This window comes from Rhinatrema bivittatum, chromosome 8, assembly GCF_901001135.1.
Source record: "Rhinatrema bivittatum chromosome 8, aRhiBiv1.1, whole genome shotgun sequence".
NCBI lineage: Eukaryota > Metazoa > Chordata > Amphibia > Gymnophiona > Rhinatrematidae > Rhinatrema > Rhinatrema bivittatum.
In genome coordinates this window covers 2,125,209-2,143,362 of record NC_042622.1, presented here as the reverse complement: position 1 = coordinate 2,143,362, position 18,154 = coordinate 2,125,209, and the positions used below count along the sequence as shown (strand labels likewise).

Here is an 18,154-nt window from a genome sequence, read left to right as displayed (position 1 = left end):
GGCCCGCCCTTGTATCCTATTACCCGCAAAGTTATTAGATTCCTTTTTCAGAATGACAGGTCGTATCTTTTGGCAATAAAATAAATTAGATAATCCTTTTCCCTACTTTCCATCACAAAGTTCTTTCAGTATATATAGAAATGCCCCGCCCTCCCCTTATTCGTTTCTCCGAAAGGTCTTTTAGCAGCAGGTAGAGAATGTTTCGGGGAGGGGGAGGCACGTCCTGCCCCCACCCCTCCCCCCATAACCCAGACACTCACCTGATATTCCACTCCCCACCCTCCCGTTCTTCCTTCCTTTTGACTCCATTCCAGCCCTTCCCTCGCGCTCCCCATCCGCCTTCCCTCTAGGCACGTCAGCGTGTATTTTCCAGTTCTCCCTCTCTCCGATTGGTGGGAAGCCCGGTTGGGCCCGGGCAGGCGGCCCTGGGATTGGCGGTGGCGGGCGGGGCGCTGGAGAGTAGTTGGGGTTGCGCTCTGTCAGTAACACATGCCTGGGTAGAGCCGCGGCGGACGCAGCAGCGGCAGTGGTAGAGGCGGCGAGGGCCTCCTGTCTGGGCTGCGAACTCCGGCCTTCGCCTTTTCCTCGGAGCGCGCGCGCTCTCTCCCTCCCGCCATCGCCTTTTCCCCGGGTTATCTGCGGAGGCCCGGGCGGGGACTATAAAGCGAAGTCACAGCGGTGGCAGCAGCCGGAGCTCCAGCGGCAAAGTTCACTGCGATTTGTGGCTGCGGGTGCCTTCCTGCCTCTCAGATCTCGCACATGCGCGTCTGCGCCGCTTCACTGCAGTCCTCAGGAGCGAGATCTGAGAGGCAGAGCAGGAGGTACCGGGAATAGGATACAAGGGCGGGCCAGAGGGATGCGTTACCGCTCTGATAGTCTTGGAGACAGGGAGGGCTGGGCAGGCAGGGAGAGCTGACCAATCCAAGCAGGATTTGTATACAACAACCAGCCAATCGCCGGTAAGGTACATCGCTTGCCGTGATTGGCTGGTTGTATATTGGGTACCACAATTTGTATGTGCATTGGAAGAAGGGTAGTCTTATACGGCGAGTATATCCCAAACTCTATATTTTAACTGGAAAAGTTGGGGGTCGTCCTATACACTGGAAAATACGGTATATCAGACATTTTTGTTTCTAAAGACGTTGGGGGTTTTTATGTATTGGGACTGTGTGAAAAAATGATGTTTTAGTGAATTTGTTGGTCTCATTTGAAGTTTGCTATAATAGTTTTAGCAAAATAACCTTTGTAATGTGATGCATGTGGTGATACTATGAATTGATTAGATTATATTAAAGTTTGTACCTAAATCTCTAGATTGCGTTTATTGAAAGTGTATAGTATTGTGATATCTTGTTCAGTGCCACATTAGATCACTCACAGGGCATTCTGAAATATAAAGATATCAGGGTAAGTGGCAGGCACATGGCTGCTGAAGCAATTGAAAACTTTACCAATCAAATTACCTGTTCATTCCGGGCAGATTTCCCCAGAAGTAGCACGCCCTGTGATCAGCCGACACCTTAACAGCATCTATCATGACTGGGTTACACTGTGAAGAGAGAAGAGAAAAGGCTGCAATGCCGACGAGCCACTCCCATGCCCCTGACGTCTCTTCTCTGAGAGAGAGAGAACGCTCACCTCCAGAAATCGAGAGATGTCCCTTTTATCATCAACTTTCATGGCCGCAGCATTCTCAAACATCCAGAAGAAAGGCCTCTGCTCGCCCTCTTTGGGACGCGCATCGTTCAGAAGGCGATAAAATTCAAAGAAAAAGCGGCCACTTCCATCTGTAGTTGAATGAAGAGGATAAAGTAAACTCGCACAAAACTGCAAGCAGGAGAGCTCATGAGCACAATTATCCTCTGACCTCTAAGAACCAAAACTCAATAAAACATTTCTAAACGGTCACCTCCAGTACTGCCCAGTAATTAAAACGAGTAAGAAGAATGTCCTGCTCTTCCCAGCTGGGCCCTTTTGCTTTGCAGTCACCCTGAGATTGTCGTGGAGGTGGGGTGCACGCACTTCTCATCTCGTTTGCATTCTCTCTCTCTCTCACACTTCAGAACGCGGCGGCCGCAGGCTCCACCTTCAGGGTGACTCTCTCCTCCTGAGGCGGCTGCTGCTCCTTATCACGTGATTTGCAGTCACCCTGAGATTGTCGTGGAGGTGGGGTGCACGCACTTCTCATCTCGTTTGCATTCTCTCTCTCTCACACACTTCAGAACGCGGCGGCCGCAGGCTCCACCTTCAGGGTGACTCTCTCCTCCTGAGGCGGCTGCTGCTCCTTATCACGTGATTTGCAGTCACCCTGAGATTGTCGTGGAGGTGGGGTGCACGCACTTCTCATCTCGTTTGCATTCTCTCTCTCTCACACACTTCAGAACGCGGCGGCCGCAGGCTCCACCTTCAGGGTGACTCTCTCCTCCTGAGGCGGCTGCTGCTCCTTACCACGTGATTTGCAGTCACCCTGAGATTGTCGTGGAGGTGGGGTGCACGCACTTCTCATCTCGTTTGCATTCTCTCTCTCTCACACACTTCAGAACGCGGCGGCCACAGGCTCCACCTTCAGGGTGACTCTCTCCTCCTGAGGCGGCTGCTGCTCCTTACCACGTGATTTGCAGTCACCCTGAGATTGTCGTGGAGGTGGGGTGCACGCACTTCTCATCTCGTTTGCATTCTCTCTCTCTCACACACTTCAGAACGCGGCGGCCGCAGGCTCCACCTTCAGGATGACTCTCTCCTCCTGAGGCGGCTGCTGCTCCTTACCACGTGATTTGCAGTCACCCTGAGATTGTCGTGGAGGTGGGGTGCACGCACTTCTCATCTCATTTGCATTCTCTCTCTCTCACACACTTCAGAACGCGGCGGCCGCAGGCTCCACCTTCAGGGTGACTCTCTCCTCCTGAGGCGGCTGCTGCTCCTTACCACGTGATTTGCAGTCACCCTGAGATTGTCGTGGAGGTGGGGTGCACGCACTTCTCATCTCATTTGCATTCTCTCTCTCACACACTTCAGAACGCGGCGGCCGCAGGCTCCACCTTCAGGGTGACTCTCTCCTCCTGAGGCAGCTGCTGCTCCTTACCACGTGATTTGCAGTCACCCTGAGATTGTCGTGGAGGTGGGGTGCACGCACTTCTCATCTCGTTTGCATTCTCTCTCTCACACACTTCAGAACCCGGCGGCCGCAGGCTCCACCTTCAGGGTGACACTCTCCTCCTGAGGCGGCTGCTGCTCCTTACCACGTGATTTGCAGTCACCCTGAGATTGTCGTGGAGGTGGGGTGCACGCACTTCTCATCTCATTTGCATTCTCTCTCTCACACACTTCAGAACGCGGCGGCCGCAGGCTCCACCTTCAGGGTGACTCTCTCCTCCTGAGGCGGCTGCTGCTCCTTACCACATGATTTGCAGTCACCCTGAGATTGTCGTGGAGGTGGGGTGCACGCACTTCTCATCTCATTTGCATTCTCTCTCTCACACACTTCAGAACGCGGCGGCCGCAGGCTCCACCTTCAGGGTGACTCTCTCCTCCTGAGGCAGCTGCTGCTCCTTACCATGAGGGCCAAAACTACTGCTGCTTCCAGCCCCAGCCACTGTGCTGCCTCCTTACCTCCCAACCTTTCAAGCCCACACAACAGGACTTTTGTACGAAGAACAAGAAGCAAACGCTGCAGTCCTGCCACTGCTCTGCTGTCCCCAAAACCCGAGTGCTTCAGTCACTCATCTGCACTCTTCCATTCACAGCTCCCCAAACAGTTCTGCTCCCTCTCTCCTTTCTACCCTTTCCCTCTTCCCACCCCACATTCCTTCCTTCAAATTCCCCTCCCCCACTGGGTTGTTCCCTTCTTCCTGCTGGTGGGTGTGGGAATCCTGCCAGCATAGCAGTTAAGAACATAAGAAATTGCCATACTGGGTCAGACCAAGGGTCCATCAAGCCCAGCATCCTGTTTCCAATAGTGGCCAATCCAGGCCACAAGAACCTGGCAAGTACCCAAACACTAAGAAGATCCCATGCTACTGATGCAATTAATAGCAGTGGCTATTCCCTAAGTAAACTTGATTAATAGCCATTAATGGACTTCTCCTCCAAGAACTTATCCAAACCTTTTTTGAACCCAGCTACACTAACTGCACTAACCACATCCTCTGGCAACAAATTCCAGAGTTTAATTGTGCATTGAGTGAAAAATAATTTTCTCCGATTAGTCTTAAATGTGCCCCATGCTAACTTCATGGAGTGCCCCCTAGTCTTTCTATTATCCGAAAGAGTAAATAACCGATTCACATCTACCCGTTCTAGACCTCTCATGATTTTAAACACCTCTATCATATCCCCCCTCAGCCGTCTCTTCTCCAAACTGAAAAGTCCTAACCTCTTTAGTCTTTCCTCATAGGGGAGCTGTTCCATTCCCCTTATCATTTTGGTCGCCCTTCTCTGTACCTTCTCCATCACAATTATATCTTTTTTGAGATGCGGCGACCAGAATTGTACACAGTATTCAAGGTGCGGTCTCACCATGGAGAGATACAGAGGCATTATGACATTTTCTGTTTTATTCACCATTCCCTTCCTAATAATTCCTAACATTCTGTTTGCTTTTTTGACTGCCGCAGCACACTGAACCGACGATTTCAATGTGTTATCCACTATGACACCTAGATCTCTTTCTTGGGTTGTAGCACCTAATATGGAACCCAACATTGTGTAACTATAGCATGGGTTATTTTTCCCTATATGCATCACCTTGCACTTGTCCACATTAAATTTCATCTGCCATTTGGATGTCCAATCTTCCAGTCTTGCAAGGTCCTCCTGTAATGTATCACAATCCGCTTGTGATTTAACTACTTTGAACAATTTTGTATCATCCGCAAATTTGATAACCTCCCTCGTCGTATTCCTTTCCAGATTATTGAAAGCAGGGGTCCCGGTACAGATCCCTGGGGCACTCCATGCTGGTCTTCCTGCCAGTGAGGGGGGAGCCCACCAGCTTTCCATCACGCGCGCTGCTTGCATGCAGGGTAAAACTTCTACCCAGCTGGTTGCTTGGTAGCTACTCTGACCGAAATTTTGGTTTTTAGGTTAGCAGTGAAAATAGTTATTTGTGGTTTGTTGGAGGGAAGTGTAAATATATTTAATTTATTTTTTTGGAAGTTTTGGGTTTGAGTGCGTATTTTGAAAGTTTACTAATATATTTTGTAAGGCTGTCTGTCCGTCCTTAATAGTGATTAACAGATGAATTTTAATTCCCCTGCGTGCATAAAAAACAGGGATTACGTGTGTGGCCGGGCTTTGCACGCGTCTTCAAAGGGGCCCGGCCACACGTGTAACCCCCGTTACGCACCGACGTGTCGGGCCCAGATAAAGGGGGCTGGAGAACGCTGGGACAGTGGCATTTGCCACTGTGCCGGGGAAGGGACTTGCCAGCACGCTCAAGCCGCTACTGCTCCAAAGGTAGGAGAAAGGGGAGCAGACTGGGAGGGAACTGGGGAAGGCCGGGATGCATCGCTGCGTGAAATTTACAGATTTCTACCCCTCCCTTGCGCCCGCGGGTTACAAAATCCAGAACGCGTGTGCATGCGGCCCAACGATGCTATAACATGCGCGCGCATGCTATAAAATCAGTGCGTCCATGTTGGCCGTGTGTGCGCACTTCTTTAAAAATCTACCCCTATATGTATTTGCTGTTTATGGGAAGGGGTTAGTTTTATTTTTTTAGGATGTTGCTGCCTTTTGTTCCCTGAGCAGCAGTATTTAGGGATTGTATTTGATTATCTTTTTATGCATTTCCGTGCTCTCTTAGGTTTTAAGATTTATGTATTATTGATGCACCTTGTTTATAAACTGTAAACTGCTTTGGGTTCCCTTTGGTAGGGAAGGAATGCGATATAATTGCTTGTAGCCTTTTGCTACCTTTCCAGCTCCTCTCCAAACCAGCTTAGTCTTCGATGTGGAGTCAGCAGAGCACTTGCAAATCCAGAAGTGTCTTAGCAGCTAAGATGGATGCTACTCTTTGAAGGAGTCATCTACACCAAAGCAGGTGTCTAAGTGAGCAGATCCTGATTCCAGCAGTGAGGAGTCCTCTTGAGCCTCGGATCTTGCCACAATGCCATCGTAAGCTGAGATCGGAAGAGCCATGCTAATAGCTTCAAGGTCTGCTTTCCTGAGAGCCTTTAAGACCTGCACCACCCACTACAGGAAAACAAAGGCCATCCTTAAAATTAGCTTCTGGAACCATTCATTCCACATCAGTCAACTTTTGCACTGCTAGGTAAAGATGAAAGAACTGGGATCACTTCCTTACTCTGATCATAAATGGATCCACGTCAAAGTAGGGGACTCTTCCATTTTGTCTTCTGTGCAACAAATTTTAGTGACTGAGAAGCAGAGACGCCAACTCCTCCCTACAAAGGAGATGCTGCCTAATAGCATTGTCCTCCATCTTCCAATCCTCTTCACTACTGCCCTGAGGCAGTGAAGCCATTTACTGGCAATCTCTTCTCTCCACCTAACCTGGCTATCTTTCTGACCAGAGAGCTCGAAGGGCCCACAGGCACTGGGAATGGCTTATTTAAAAATTCCAAAAAACAGTTGGAGGGGGAGAAGGAGGTGAGAGAAAAGATTAGGAGAAGGCTCTACTGGGCCAGCCTAAACATAGTCCCCTGTCCAAGGTCCTGTTGAACTGACGGCGGGAGCCCAAGCTTCCACCTCAGAAGCCGCCTGCAAACCTGGATCCTCTAGGACAGGGTGGGCAAACCTGGCCATGTCTGGCCTTCCTACCTAATCAATTTGCCCCATTATCTCCAGCGTGACAGGTGTGTAGGTCGTGCATTTTCACAGAGCAGCACACCTGGGGGCGGGGAGCTGTGGCAGCAGGAGAGGCTGCAGATGGAGCTCAAGCTGCCGCCAGCCGAAAGTATGGAAAGGCCATGATGATCCCTTTAATCTGCAGGGGTGGGGAAGCAGAAGCTGTGTATGCCCATGGGAAAAATGTACGGGAAGGTCGGCTGGCCATGGTGTTCATCTCACCGAAGTCAGGAGGCGGCCATGTTTGTGCGTATGTACCTGTGAGAGTGTATGTCACACTCTGTGTGTGAGAGAGGGAGTGTATGTGAGATCATAGGCATGTAGATGTGAGAGGGAGTGTGACAGAATGAATGTTGTGTGTTGAGAGAGAAGATAAAATTTGTGCAGCTCTGCCTGCCCCAATCCATGACAATCTCAGGGTGACTGGAAATCAAAAGATCACAGGTATGGAGAGCAGATGACTTTTTAAATCCTTATTAGTTTTAATTATTGGGTGTAATTTCATGTTTCTGCTCTTTTAAAATCAGTCGTTTTTGGGGGGCAATAAACATTTTTTTAATTATTGGATTTTTTATTCATCAGATGTTTTGAAATGTTATTGGCATTTGGGAAATTTTGGATATTCTATTCATTAACTAGTTTGAAATATTATTTTTATGACTGATTTTACTATTATGATTGTTTTATATGTCTTGCTTTTATGATTTAATGTTTTATTTTTATTTTCCATTGTTGCTCTGCATAAAGAGACTGGCTTGTGGTTTGCAGTTCAGTCTTCTCAGTTTGAACTTTATTCTGTATTTGATCAGGGTCTGTGTTCTGCATATGTGACACAGGTGTGTGGTATTTTGCTGGCATGTAATTTCTGTGTATTTACTAATTTAAAATATTTCTATTCCACCTCTAGTGACTGTCATGCTATGTGGATTACAAGTGTACATAAAACACGTAGCATGCAACAAAACAAGTCCCAATCAGCAAACATTAAAAATTAGTGTAAAAAAAACCCAACAACCCCCCCTCTCAATTTAACAAAAATGAGGCAACTTTCACTGTTTCGAAACAGTTTAAAATCTGTTATTCCTCAAGCAGAGCACAGTATCCCCGATGGCCAGTGCCCACTGCCTGTCATCTTTGCTGATGGCATCTCAAGCTATTTCCTATTGGCTGAATCTGTTAGGCCCATAACCTTCAAAAGATCAATCAGAAAAGACGGAGAAACTCCGTGAACTATATAAACATAAGGGTTACAATCTTACATTTAAGTATTTAGTATTTAGTATTAGCGTTAATAGCCACCTCTTACAATGTTATTTATACAATGTTATTCATACTTATATATAATTATCTGATCTCCATTTTCCTTCTCACTCCAAGTTTTTGATTTCCTTGTTATATGTAACTGCTTTTCTGCACTATTATTCAAATTGTAAAGTTTTATTATAACTGCACCCCTGTTCCTTGTGAACCAGCATGATGGGACTACTGTCTTGAATGTTGGTATATAAAAAACTTAAATAAAATAAATAAATAAATCTGTTGATGGGTAACCAGTGAACCAGTGAAGCTGATGTAGTGATGGAGTTACGTGTTCTCGGCGTGGTTGCTGAATGTTGTTGGAGCTTTCCTGGACATACCCAGATCAGTCCAGACCAATGGGTTATGCACTCCCACCAGCAGATGGAGTCAGAGCAAAGCTTCGAGGCACTGGTATCCCAAGTGTGCCACCTGCAGCTCCTCAGTATTTCTCTGACTGCAGCAGATGGTGCTCGTGTATACCTGCAGCTCCTCAGTATTTCTGACTGCAGCAGATGGTGCTCGTGTATACCTGCAGCTCCTCAGTATTTCTGACTGCAGCAGATGGTGCTCGTGTATACCTGCAGCTCCTCAGTATTTCTGACTCCAGCAGATGGTGCTCGTGTATACCTGCAGCTCCTCAGTATTTCTCTGACTCCAGCAGATGGTGCTCGTGTATACCTGCAGCTCCTCAGTATTTCTGACTCCAGCAGATGGTGCTCGTGTATACCTGCAGCTCCTCAGTATTTCTGACTCCAGCAGATGGTGCTCGTGTATACCTGCAGCTCCTCAGTATTTCTCTGACTCCAGCAGATGGTGGTCGTGTATACCTGCAGCCCTGTGTGAGATGGATTTTTCTTGTTCCCTGAGGTGCTAGGTTCAGTGTCTGGGCCATCCCTCAGGTACAGCAGAGTGAACGGGGGGGTTTACCCCTGGCGGTGCTAGCCCGTGTGGTTCTGGGTCCCCTGAAAGCCAGGGGACTGGCTCCCTCAACGACCCGAAGGCTCCCCCTTAGTGTCTGCGGTACAGGGAAGTAGCCCCTTTGGGGATTTTTTTTTTTATTATTCTTAGCCTAGACTTTATTTTTTTCTGTTATTAGAAGTTGAAGTTTTTGTGTAAAAAAAAAAAAGAAAAAAACCCAGCTCCAAGTTCCCTGTTTGCCGCGGCTCCCGGGGTAAATCAGTCTGCCTGGTGGTACAGAGCCAGGCAGACCCCTGAAGAGGAGGGGAGAGTGTTCAGCCCTGGTAAGAACCTCCGAGGACGTTTTTAGGCTTCCTGCCTCATTTTTACCGCTGGCTCCAGAGCTATTTTTACTGCGGTGGCCATTTTGTGTTTTCTTTTTTGACCTCCCACGCGGCTCCCCAGCATTCCTGGGGCTGATTTTCACGGCATTTTTGGGGGGGAGTCACCACGGCTGGGTGGCAGCACCTGTTTTCTTCTGGGTGGGGGGGAGTTAAATTCCCCTTTTTGCAGGAGGAACATGGCAGAAACTCCTCTGGTGGAAGCCTGTAAGGCTTGTGGGGTATGGTCAGCTTATTTAGACCCCCTGTCACTGTGCACTGGGTGGGGAAGGGGCCACAGACAAGAGGACCAAACCTAAAAAGTCTGCACGCAGGTCAGGCTCGGCAGCTGGGTCTAACGGAAGGAGCCCAACCCCCACTGAGCATCCTGTGGAAAAGGTCTCCCAGGAGGACCCTCCCCCACTGCGCGGACTCCGAGACCGGAGGAATCGAGAGACATGGACACTGATTCTAGCAGTGACGAGACGGGACCGGGAGGGATTTTCACCAGAATTTGTGCTGCTCATGCATGAAGCATTTCTGGCTCGGAAGCTCGCGAAGCGCAGAGCCCAGGAGGGGAGCGTGGGAGTTCCCAAGCGTCCCCATCTGCGAACTGAAGGTTGTCCGTCCCGGGCAACTTTGGCTCGTGCGGATCTAGCGGGTGCAGTCGACCAGCAGGGGAACGACTCCACTCCGCCCCTGAGGGACACCGCTGCAGATCAGGGTGAGGTCTCTCCAGACGTAGTCTGGCTGTTTTAAGAGGGAAGAATTGTGTCCCCTTATTCCCCAGGTGCTTGAGGAATTGGGGGTGAGACCCTTGCTTGGAAGATTCTGACAGCAAGGGAGTGAACCCAATCCTGGATGATTTCCAGGGTCCACCTAGTGCTTTTCCAATTCCGAAGAAGATTCAAAAGCTCATCAGCCGGGAACGGGAATCCCTGGAGGCGGGACTTAAGGTCAGCTAGGGGATGCAAAAACTCTACCCGCTAATGGAGGAACATTTAGAACACCTCAGGATACCCAAGGCGGATGTGGCTGTATCAGTGATGACCAAGAAGATGACCATTACAGTGGTGGGAGCGGCTGCTCTCAGAGATGTGCAGGACCGCAAGCTGGAGCTGCATCTGAAGCGGGTGTTCGAGGTCTCTTCCTTAGGACTTCGGGCGGCAGTGTGTGTCAGCATGATGCAAAGAGCATGTTTATGTTGGATTCAAAAACCGCATCGTCTTCTGGGACTTTGTCAGCTTCTCAGGCGACTCATCTGGAGGCGGCGGTAGCATATGTGGCGGATGCCTTATATCACTTGGTGCGTTTAGTGGCCCAGACTATGGTCTCCTCGGTGGCGGCTCGGCGACTCCTATGGCTCCGCAATTGGGCAGCGGATGCTTCCTCCAAGTCACAAGTGTGCAGTCTGCCTTTTCGAGGGAAGTTGCTGTTTGGAGAGGATTTGGATCAGCTGATGAAATCTCCGAGGGATTCCAAGGGCAATAAACTGCCGGAAGATAAAAAGCCCTACAGGAAATCATTTGGTCCTCGAGCCCGTTTTCGGGATTTCCAAAAAAGCAGGTCGGGGAGGAGTGTTCCACCCTCTGGTTCCAGATAGACCTCTTCCCGTACACAGTCCTTTCGTGGCTCCAGTCGTCCTGCCAGAGGTGGTTTTGATCAGGGAACCGGAACTGGGAAGCCTGCCCAATGAAATCAGGCCCGCCCACTCCTCAGATGGGATGATCGGAGGCAGGTTGTCCCAATTTTACCAGCGATAACCTCCGATCGCTGGGTGTTGGAGGTGGTAAAAGAAGGTTACGCCTTAGAATTTTCTCGGCCTCTCATGCCTGCCTTTGTGGAATCGCGATGCGTTTCCCCCCAACAAACGAGCCGCGGTAGAAGACACTCTACAAAGATTACTAGCAACAGTAACATGGAATAGACTTAGCTTTTGGGTACTTGCCAGTTTCTTATGGCCTGGATTGGCCACCGTTGGAAACAGGATGCTGGGCTTGATGGACCCTTGGTCTGACCCAGTATGGCATGTTCTTATGTTCTTAAGATTGCTGGCCCTGAAGGCGATTGTCCCCTTGCTGTCCGGGGAGCGGACGGTACTCCATTTATTTCGTGGTTCCCAAAAAAGGAGGACACTTTCCAACCCATCCTGGACCTAAAGAAGATGAATCGCTGCTTGAAGGTGCCCCGTATTCAAATGGAAACACTTTGAATAGTCATCGCCGTGTAAACCATGTTCCAAAACGTCCCCAGTAAGACAAGGGAGTAAGCCAACAAAGTCACTGCACGGAAGCTGTTAAGATGTGAGACCCACAGAGCATCTATTGAGGGCAGAAAAATAATGCATGGATTAGAAGTTCCCCCAAGAAGAAGATAAGCCCAGGTTTGTGCTGCTGTTGGTGAATGTAAAGAAGATTTACCTAGAAACATAGAAATGACGGCAGAAGACGACCAAATGGCCCATCCAGTCTGCCCAACAAGCTTTCACACTTATTTTTCTCATACTTATCTGTTACTCTGACTGCTGAGGTCAGGGCCCTTATTGGTAACTTTTTGGTTCTAATTTCCTTCCAACCCCGCCATTGATGTAGAGAGCAGTGCTGGAGCTGCATCAATGTGAAGTATCAAGCCTAATTGGTTAGGGGTAGCTACCGCCGCAATAAGCAAGCTATTCATTTGTTTGCCCAGCCTGTGCAATTTAGTCCTTGTTGGTTGTTGTCTGACTATAAATCCTCTTTTCTTCATCCCTCCTGCTGTTGAAGCAGTGAGCTGCATTGTACATGATTTCAACGTGAAGTAAAAGGCTTGATTAGTTCAGGGTAGTAACCACCGTAACAAGCAACCTACTCCCATGCTTATTTGTTTACCCAACCTGTGCAATTCAGTCCTTGTTGATTGAATATGAATCCTCTTTTCTTCATTCCCTCCTGCTGTTGAAGCAGTGAGCTGCTTCGATATGCACTGAAAGTATCAGGCTAATTTGGTTTGGGGTAGTAACCGCCGTAACAAGCAAGCTACTCCCACGCTTATTTGTGAATGCAGATCCTTTCCCACATTTCCTCTTGCCGTTGAAGCATAGAGCAATGTTGGAGTTGCATTAACTGTGAGTATGTTTATTGAATAAGGGTAGTAGCCATCATTCCCGTAAGCCACCCCCGTGCCTCTTCTCTTCTCTTCATTCACGTCCTCTAGACTTTATGGATCCACAGTGTTTATCCCATGCCCCTTTGAAGTTCTTCACAGTTTTAGTCTTCACCACTTCCTCCGGAAGGGCATTCCAGGCATCCACCACCCTCTCCATGAAGAAATACTTCCTGACATTGGTTCTGAGTCTTCCTCCCTGAAGTTTTAAATCGTGACCCCTGGTTCTGCTGATTTTATTCCAACGGAAAAGGTTTGTCATTGTCTTTGGATCATTAAAACTTTTCAAGTATCTGAAAGTCTGTATCATATCACCTCTGCTCGTCCTCTCCTCCATGGTACAACTACATTAATGCAACACTGCAGTCATTTTTCCATAGTTTTTAAGTATCTCTTGCATCATTTAGTTTTACTAGGGACTTGATCATTCTTTAAATGTGTGGCCACTGCTAATCTGATTGCAGTTAAAATATGATTCATTTTCAAGGGAAGATATTGAGCAAAAGTTCAGCAAAAGGCTCTGTGTATATATGAAGTTGCACACTATTAAGGTTTATAATTTTCTGTAATTTTCTCAATAATTTAGGGATTTGGGACATTCCAGTCAAAGACGAGTGCCAGGAGCAGCAAAGGTCTGTCAGCAATGTAATCTATTGTCATTGGCATCCAGGACTTTCTATAAAAACTGTGGAAAAGAATTGGGTTCAGCCCTCACCACATAAGCCCTTCCTGGCAGGATTCTCTCTGTAGATATCGATGCACGGGCTTCCACCAATCACTAAGTCAAAAGGACCCCATTCTTCAATCTGGAATGGAAGAAGAAAATATACGAAAATCTAAAAAGCTTCTGAGCTTAAACTGCCACAGATTTCAATATTCTGTACTGTATCATACAAATTCTTAATTTTACATTTAATTGTAGTGCATGTCCAGAAAAAAGCATATTTCGGATCACGTTGTACATAACTATGTACAGAGCTGGCGGAAGGGTGTTCAGCCGCCCTAGGTGGCGATGTGATATTTCTCTCCCCTTCTCTCTCTCTCAAACCACACATGACAAACGACCCCAGCTCCTCAAAGAAATACATACCCCAAAACAGAAAACGCCCTGCAGCTCCATGCTCTTTTCAAAACTGCCACCCTGCCCCACTATTCTGCCGCCCCGCCACCCTAGGGCTCCGCCTACCCTGCCTATATCTTCCGCTGGCCCGGATTATGTGAGGGAGAAGTATTACTGTCTATGGCAAGTATATCTTGAGAAGAGAAGTCACAGCCTAAGCCTACAATTGACCCTAGGAGAGCAGTGAGATGTGAATCGGAACCAGAATCGGATCCGATATCAGTTCCGATTCACATCTCTAGTGATTTGCGTCCTATCAAGTGAGGATCCGCAGGGGGCGGAGCCTGGCAATGTTCAGTATTTTCATTAATGTCTTGGATGATGGCATAGAGCAGTGGTTCACAGATGCAATATTCAAGCACACACAGCAGGTTTAGTTTTCTGGAAAAGTAAAATCAGAAATTAATCATTCTCTGTCGCAAAGTATATTCATATCTTTGCACACAGTTGCTCTATCACACAATAGGAGATTGCATGTGAAAGTCGCTAACATGGAGACTGCACTTACAAACTTCAGAGACCTCGGCAGAGGCCAGCAAAGATGGCAATAGTTTTCCCTCATCCAAGCTTAATGATGGATTTTGATTTTTGGGGTCATTTTGTTGCCTTTAAAAAGCCTTAAAACCAGTCAAACATTTGCGTAACTCCTCCTCCAGGCAAACACAGAAGATCCTACTTAACGGACAACTGCAAAAGCTGTGTTGCTCCCCTTGCTCTGTTTGTAAGACGCGTAGAAGAGATGAACTTGGGATCATCTTTATTTATTTCTTTGACTTATATTCTGCCTTTTGGCACCTCAAAGCAGTTTACATTCAGGAACTGCAGGCATTTCCCTGTTCCCAGAGGCTTTTCTCCTATTCGTGAACATGGGAAAAAGCTTAGTAAAGAAGGCCCTGGAGGCCAGATTTTAAAAGCCCGGCGTGTGCAGAATCGGGGAGGCCTGTGTGTGTGGCTGGGCTGCGAGCGCGCATTCTCGGAGGCCTGCAGCCAGGCACAGATCTCCCGGTACCTGCACTGGAAGGGGTCTGGGCAGGCCAGGACATCACCATTAGGCACCGTCCTGCTGAGGCGTGCGCTGGGATCCCACCGGCCCGCGCAGCGGAGAGCAAGTAAGTTTTAAAACAAAACGCAGGGTAATCAGCGGGGTGGTTAAGTAAAAGGGAGGCAGGTTAGGAAGGTCCGCTTCTTTACTGGATGGACTGGGAGGGAACTGGGGAAGAGTTGCCATGCAACATGAGTACATTGATGCGCAAAAGTTATAAAATCAGTACGTCCGTGTGCCGGCAAGCACACATGGGTCTAAAAATCTACCTTTAAGTTTGTACTGACGTAGTGGAGAGTGAGGTGACCTGTCTGAGGTCACAAGGAATACCACACAGCCCAACCTCTAACCACCAGCTGCTTAAGTTTTTGCACAATTCAGGTACTGAAGTTAAGGTGCTGGCAGAGAAACTGCTGAAAAGAAGTGGAGAACTTGACTAAAATTAATTCATTTGTAACACAAGCTACAGTAAACTTGAATAAAAAATATAACTGATTTCAGCTACAGTGTAATGGAAACCGAACTCCATACTGCAGAGCAAATTAACTTCTTCAAACAGATCTGCAGTCTTCACCGAAAGTAGAAACCCAGTGCGGAGACGCAAGTCAATAAGCGTGGAATAATGTCCAAATCCTGGCGCTCGGAGATGAAGATTTACATAGACAAGTTGATGACTTGTTTAAAAGCATTTTGTTATAGGCTGCGGCTTGGAAAAGTTCAAAACATAAAGTAGAAAAGGCAGGCAACAGTAGAAGACCTCATGCATGACACTTGTGCACTTTTGAAACAAAAAAATAAATTAATAACATTAACGGCAAAGAATCCTTCAGTATTAGCAAAGAAAAAGTAAGAATCTTTCAGGATTTGTCATTTTATTCTCTCACAGGAGACGTTTCCAGCCACTGACTCAGCTGCTAGGATACACAAGAAAGAAAAGAAATGCCGAGACGTTCATGTGGGCAGGGTCTCGGTGGCCAAAGCTTGAGCAAACTGCTCAGAATTCACAAGGAGGTAACGCTACCCCCTGACCTCGCGGGAAAGCTGTCTGCCAGAACGTCCTTATTGCTGAGAGGTTATGGAGGATAGAGACTATCGTCTATCTGAGCCATCTGCTTGTCTGGAAGTCCTGGAAAAAAAACGTAAGGACCCTTGGAATGCAGAAGAAAACCCTTTGCAGTGGAATCCTCGTCCTAAAGGAGGAAGAATGCGTAGCAAGGAAGCTTTCCTACTCAGGGCTCACGGCAGATGATGATGAAGTGGAATTCCGGTCCCAAAATCATCTCCTAACAGGTCGGTTTCACATGGGGCTGCTTGCTTTTATGGACTATGATTGAAAATTATGCTGTCTTATATTTTGCTGCAAACAGAATTAAAATTTATTAAATGGCTGAGATCAGGCATAGGAATAGGTAAGTTTACATTACTTGTAAATATTATGTTTCTAGTTCTGGGTATACATAAGGGTAAGGAGGGGAATTGCAATTATTTTGTGGGTTGATGAATAATAATGTGGCGATATTAAGTCGCAGGAACCAAAAGGTTAAAAAAATAATTTGCTGGCGGTCAGGTTAGGAAAACAGATGTTTCCTGGGTTTATGCATTCCTGCCAGCAGATGGAGACAAAGTTTCACTGACACTGCTTCATAAGCACTGGTGCCACCTGCAGCTCCTCAGTATTTCTGTCTCCAGCAGATGGTGGCTGGTGCATACATCTGCAGTTCTGTCGTTTTACCCATTTTGCTTCTTTTTCCTTTTCTTTTTTGGTGAGAGCCTTCCACCTGGATGTGGTCAGGTTTCTTCGAGGGGTTAAGCATTTGCACCCTCCGGTGAAAAGAGTCTGTCCATCCTGGAATCTTAATCTGCTCCTCTGTGTTTTATGTGAGCCATCCATTGAGCCTCTCCGCAGGACAACTCTTAAGGATCTGACCTTAGAAGTTGTTTTCCTGGTAGTTATTTGTTCTGCAAGAAGAATTTCAGAGTTGCAGGCTTTATCTTGTCGCAATCAATTCCTTCAGATTTCAGAGTCAGGTATGTCCTTGTGGGACTGTTCCTTCTTTATAGAAATGACGGCAGAAGAAGACAAAATGGCCCATCCAGTCTGCCCAGCAAGTGTGTCACTTTTTTTTTTTCTCATACTTATCTGTTACTCTTGGCTCTTAGTAACCTTAATGTAGAGAGCAGTGTTGGAGCTGCATCTAAGTGAAATATCTAGCTTAATTAGTTAGGGGTAGTAACCGCCACAATAAGCAAGCTACACCCATGCTTATTTGTTTACCCAGACTATGTAATACAGTACTTGTTGGTTGTTGTCTGTATATAGATCCACTTTTCTTCATTCCCCTGTCGTTGAAGCAGAGAGCTATGCTGGATATGCTTGAAGTATCAGACTTTCTCCCCTGCTGTTGAAGCAGAGAGCTATGCTGGATATGCGTGAAGTATCAGACTTTCTCCCCTGCCGTTGAAGCAGAGAGCTATGCTGGATATGCTTGAAGTATCAGACTTTCTCCCCTGCCGTTGAAGCAGAGAGCTATGCTGGATATGCTTGAAGTATCAGACTTTCTCCCCTGAAACCACTCTCCAAAAGTGGTTTCAGCTTTTCATGTTAATCAGATGGTGGAGCTTCTGGCTTTTCTAGATTTGGAGTCTTCTGAGCCTCATGCATGGGAGCGTCGACGTTTGGACATCAGAAGAGTTTTGATGAGGTATCTTAAGGTGACAAATGATTTTAGAAGATCAGACCACCTGTTAGCTTTGTGGAGTTGTAAGAACATAAGAAAATGCCATACTGGGTCAGACCAAGGGTCCATCAAGCCCAGCATCCTGTTTCCAACAGTGGCCAATCCAGGCCATAAGAACCTGGCAAGTACCCAAAAACTAAGTCTATTCCATGTTACCATTGCTAATGGCAGTGGCTATTCTCTAAGTGAACTTAATAGCAGGTAATGGACTTCTCCTCCAAGAACTTATCCAATCCTTTTTTAAACACAGCTATACTAACTGCACTAACCACATCCTCTGGCAACAAATTCCAGAGTTTAATTGTGTGTTGAGTAAAAAAGAACTTTCTCCGATTAGTTTTAAATCTGCCCCATGCTAACTTCATGGAGTGCCCCCTAGTCTTTCTACTATCCGAAGGAGTAAATAACCGATTCACATCTACCCGTTCTAGACCTCTCATGATTTTAAACACCTCTATCATATCCCCCCTCAGTCGTCTCTTCTCCAAGCTGAAAAGTCCTAACCTCTTTAGTCTTTCCTCATAGGGGAGTTGTTCCATTCCCCGTATCATTTTGGTTGCCCTTCTCTGTACCTTCTCCATCGCAATTGTATTGTGAGAAGAAAGGTTCCCAGGCTTCCAAAGCTACCATTGCTTAGAGGCTTTTGGTTTGGCATACATATTCAAAAGCAGTCAGGTACCTGAAGGGTGGAGGCCCAGTTGCTTTCGCCACGGAGATTTTTAGGGCG

The 18,154-nt window shown here is 47.2% G+C and overlaps 1 protein-coding gene across 1 annotated transcript in view; it reads right to left on the bottom strand.

Annotated features, from left to right (window-relative positions):
* DNMT3B (DNA methyltransferase 3 beta) overlaps positions 1-18,154 on the bottom strand; it is a 244,084-nt gene that overhangs the window by 14,973 nt on the left and 210,957 nt on the right. Inside the window, exons 16-18 of the mRNA XM_029611336.1 lie at positions 13,243-13,333; positions 1,642-1,790; positions 1,467-1,552 (exon numbers count right to left, since the gene is read on the bottom strand). Of these exons, the coding sequence (XP_029467196.1) occupies positions 1,467-1,552; positions 1,642-1,790; positions 13,243-13,333 (326 nt within the window). The remainder of the gene's footprint in view (positions 1-1,466; positions 1,553-1,641; positions 1,791-13,242; positions 13,334-18,154) is intronic.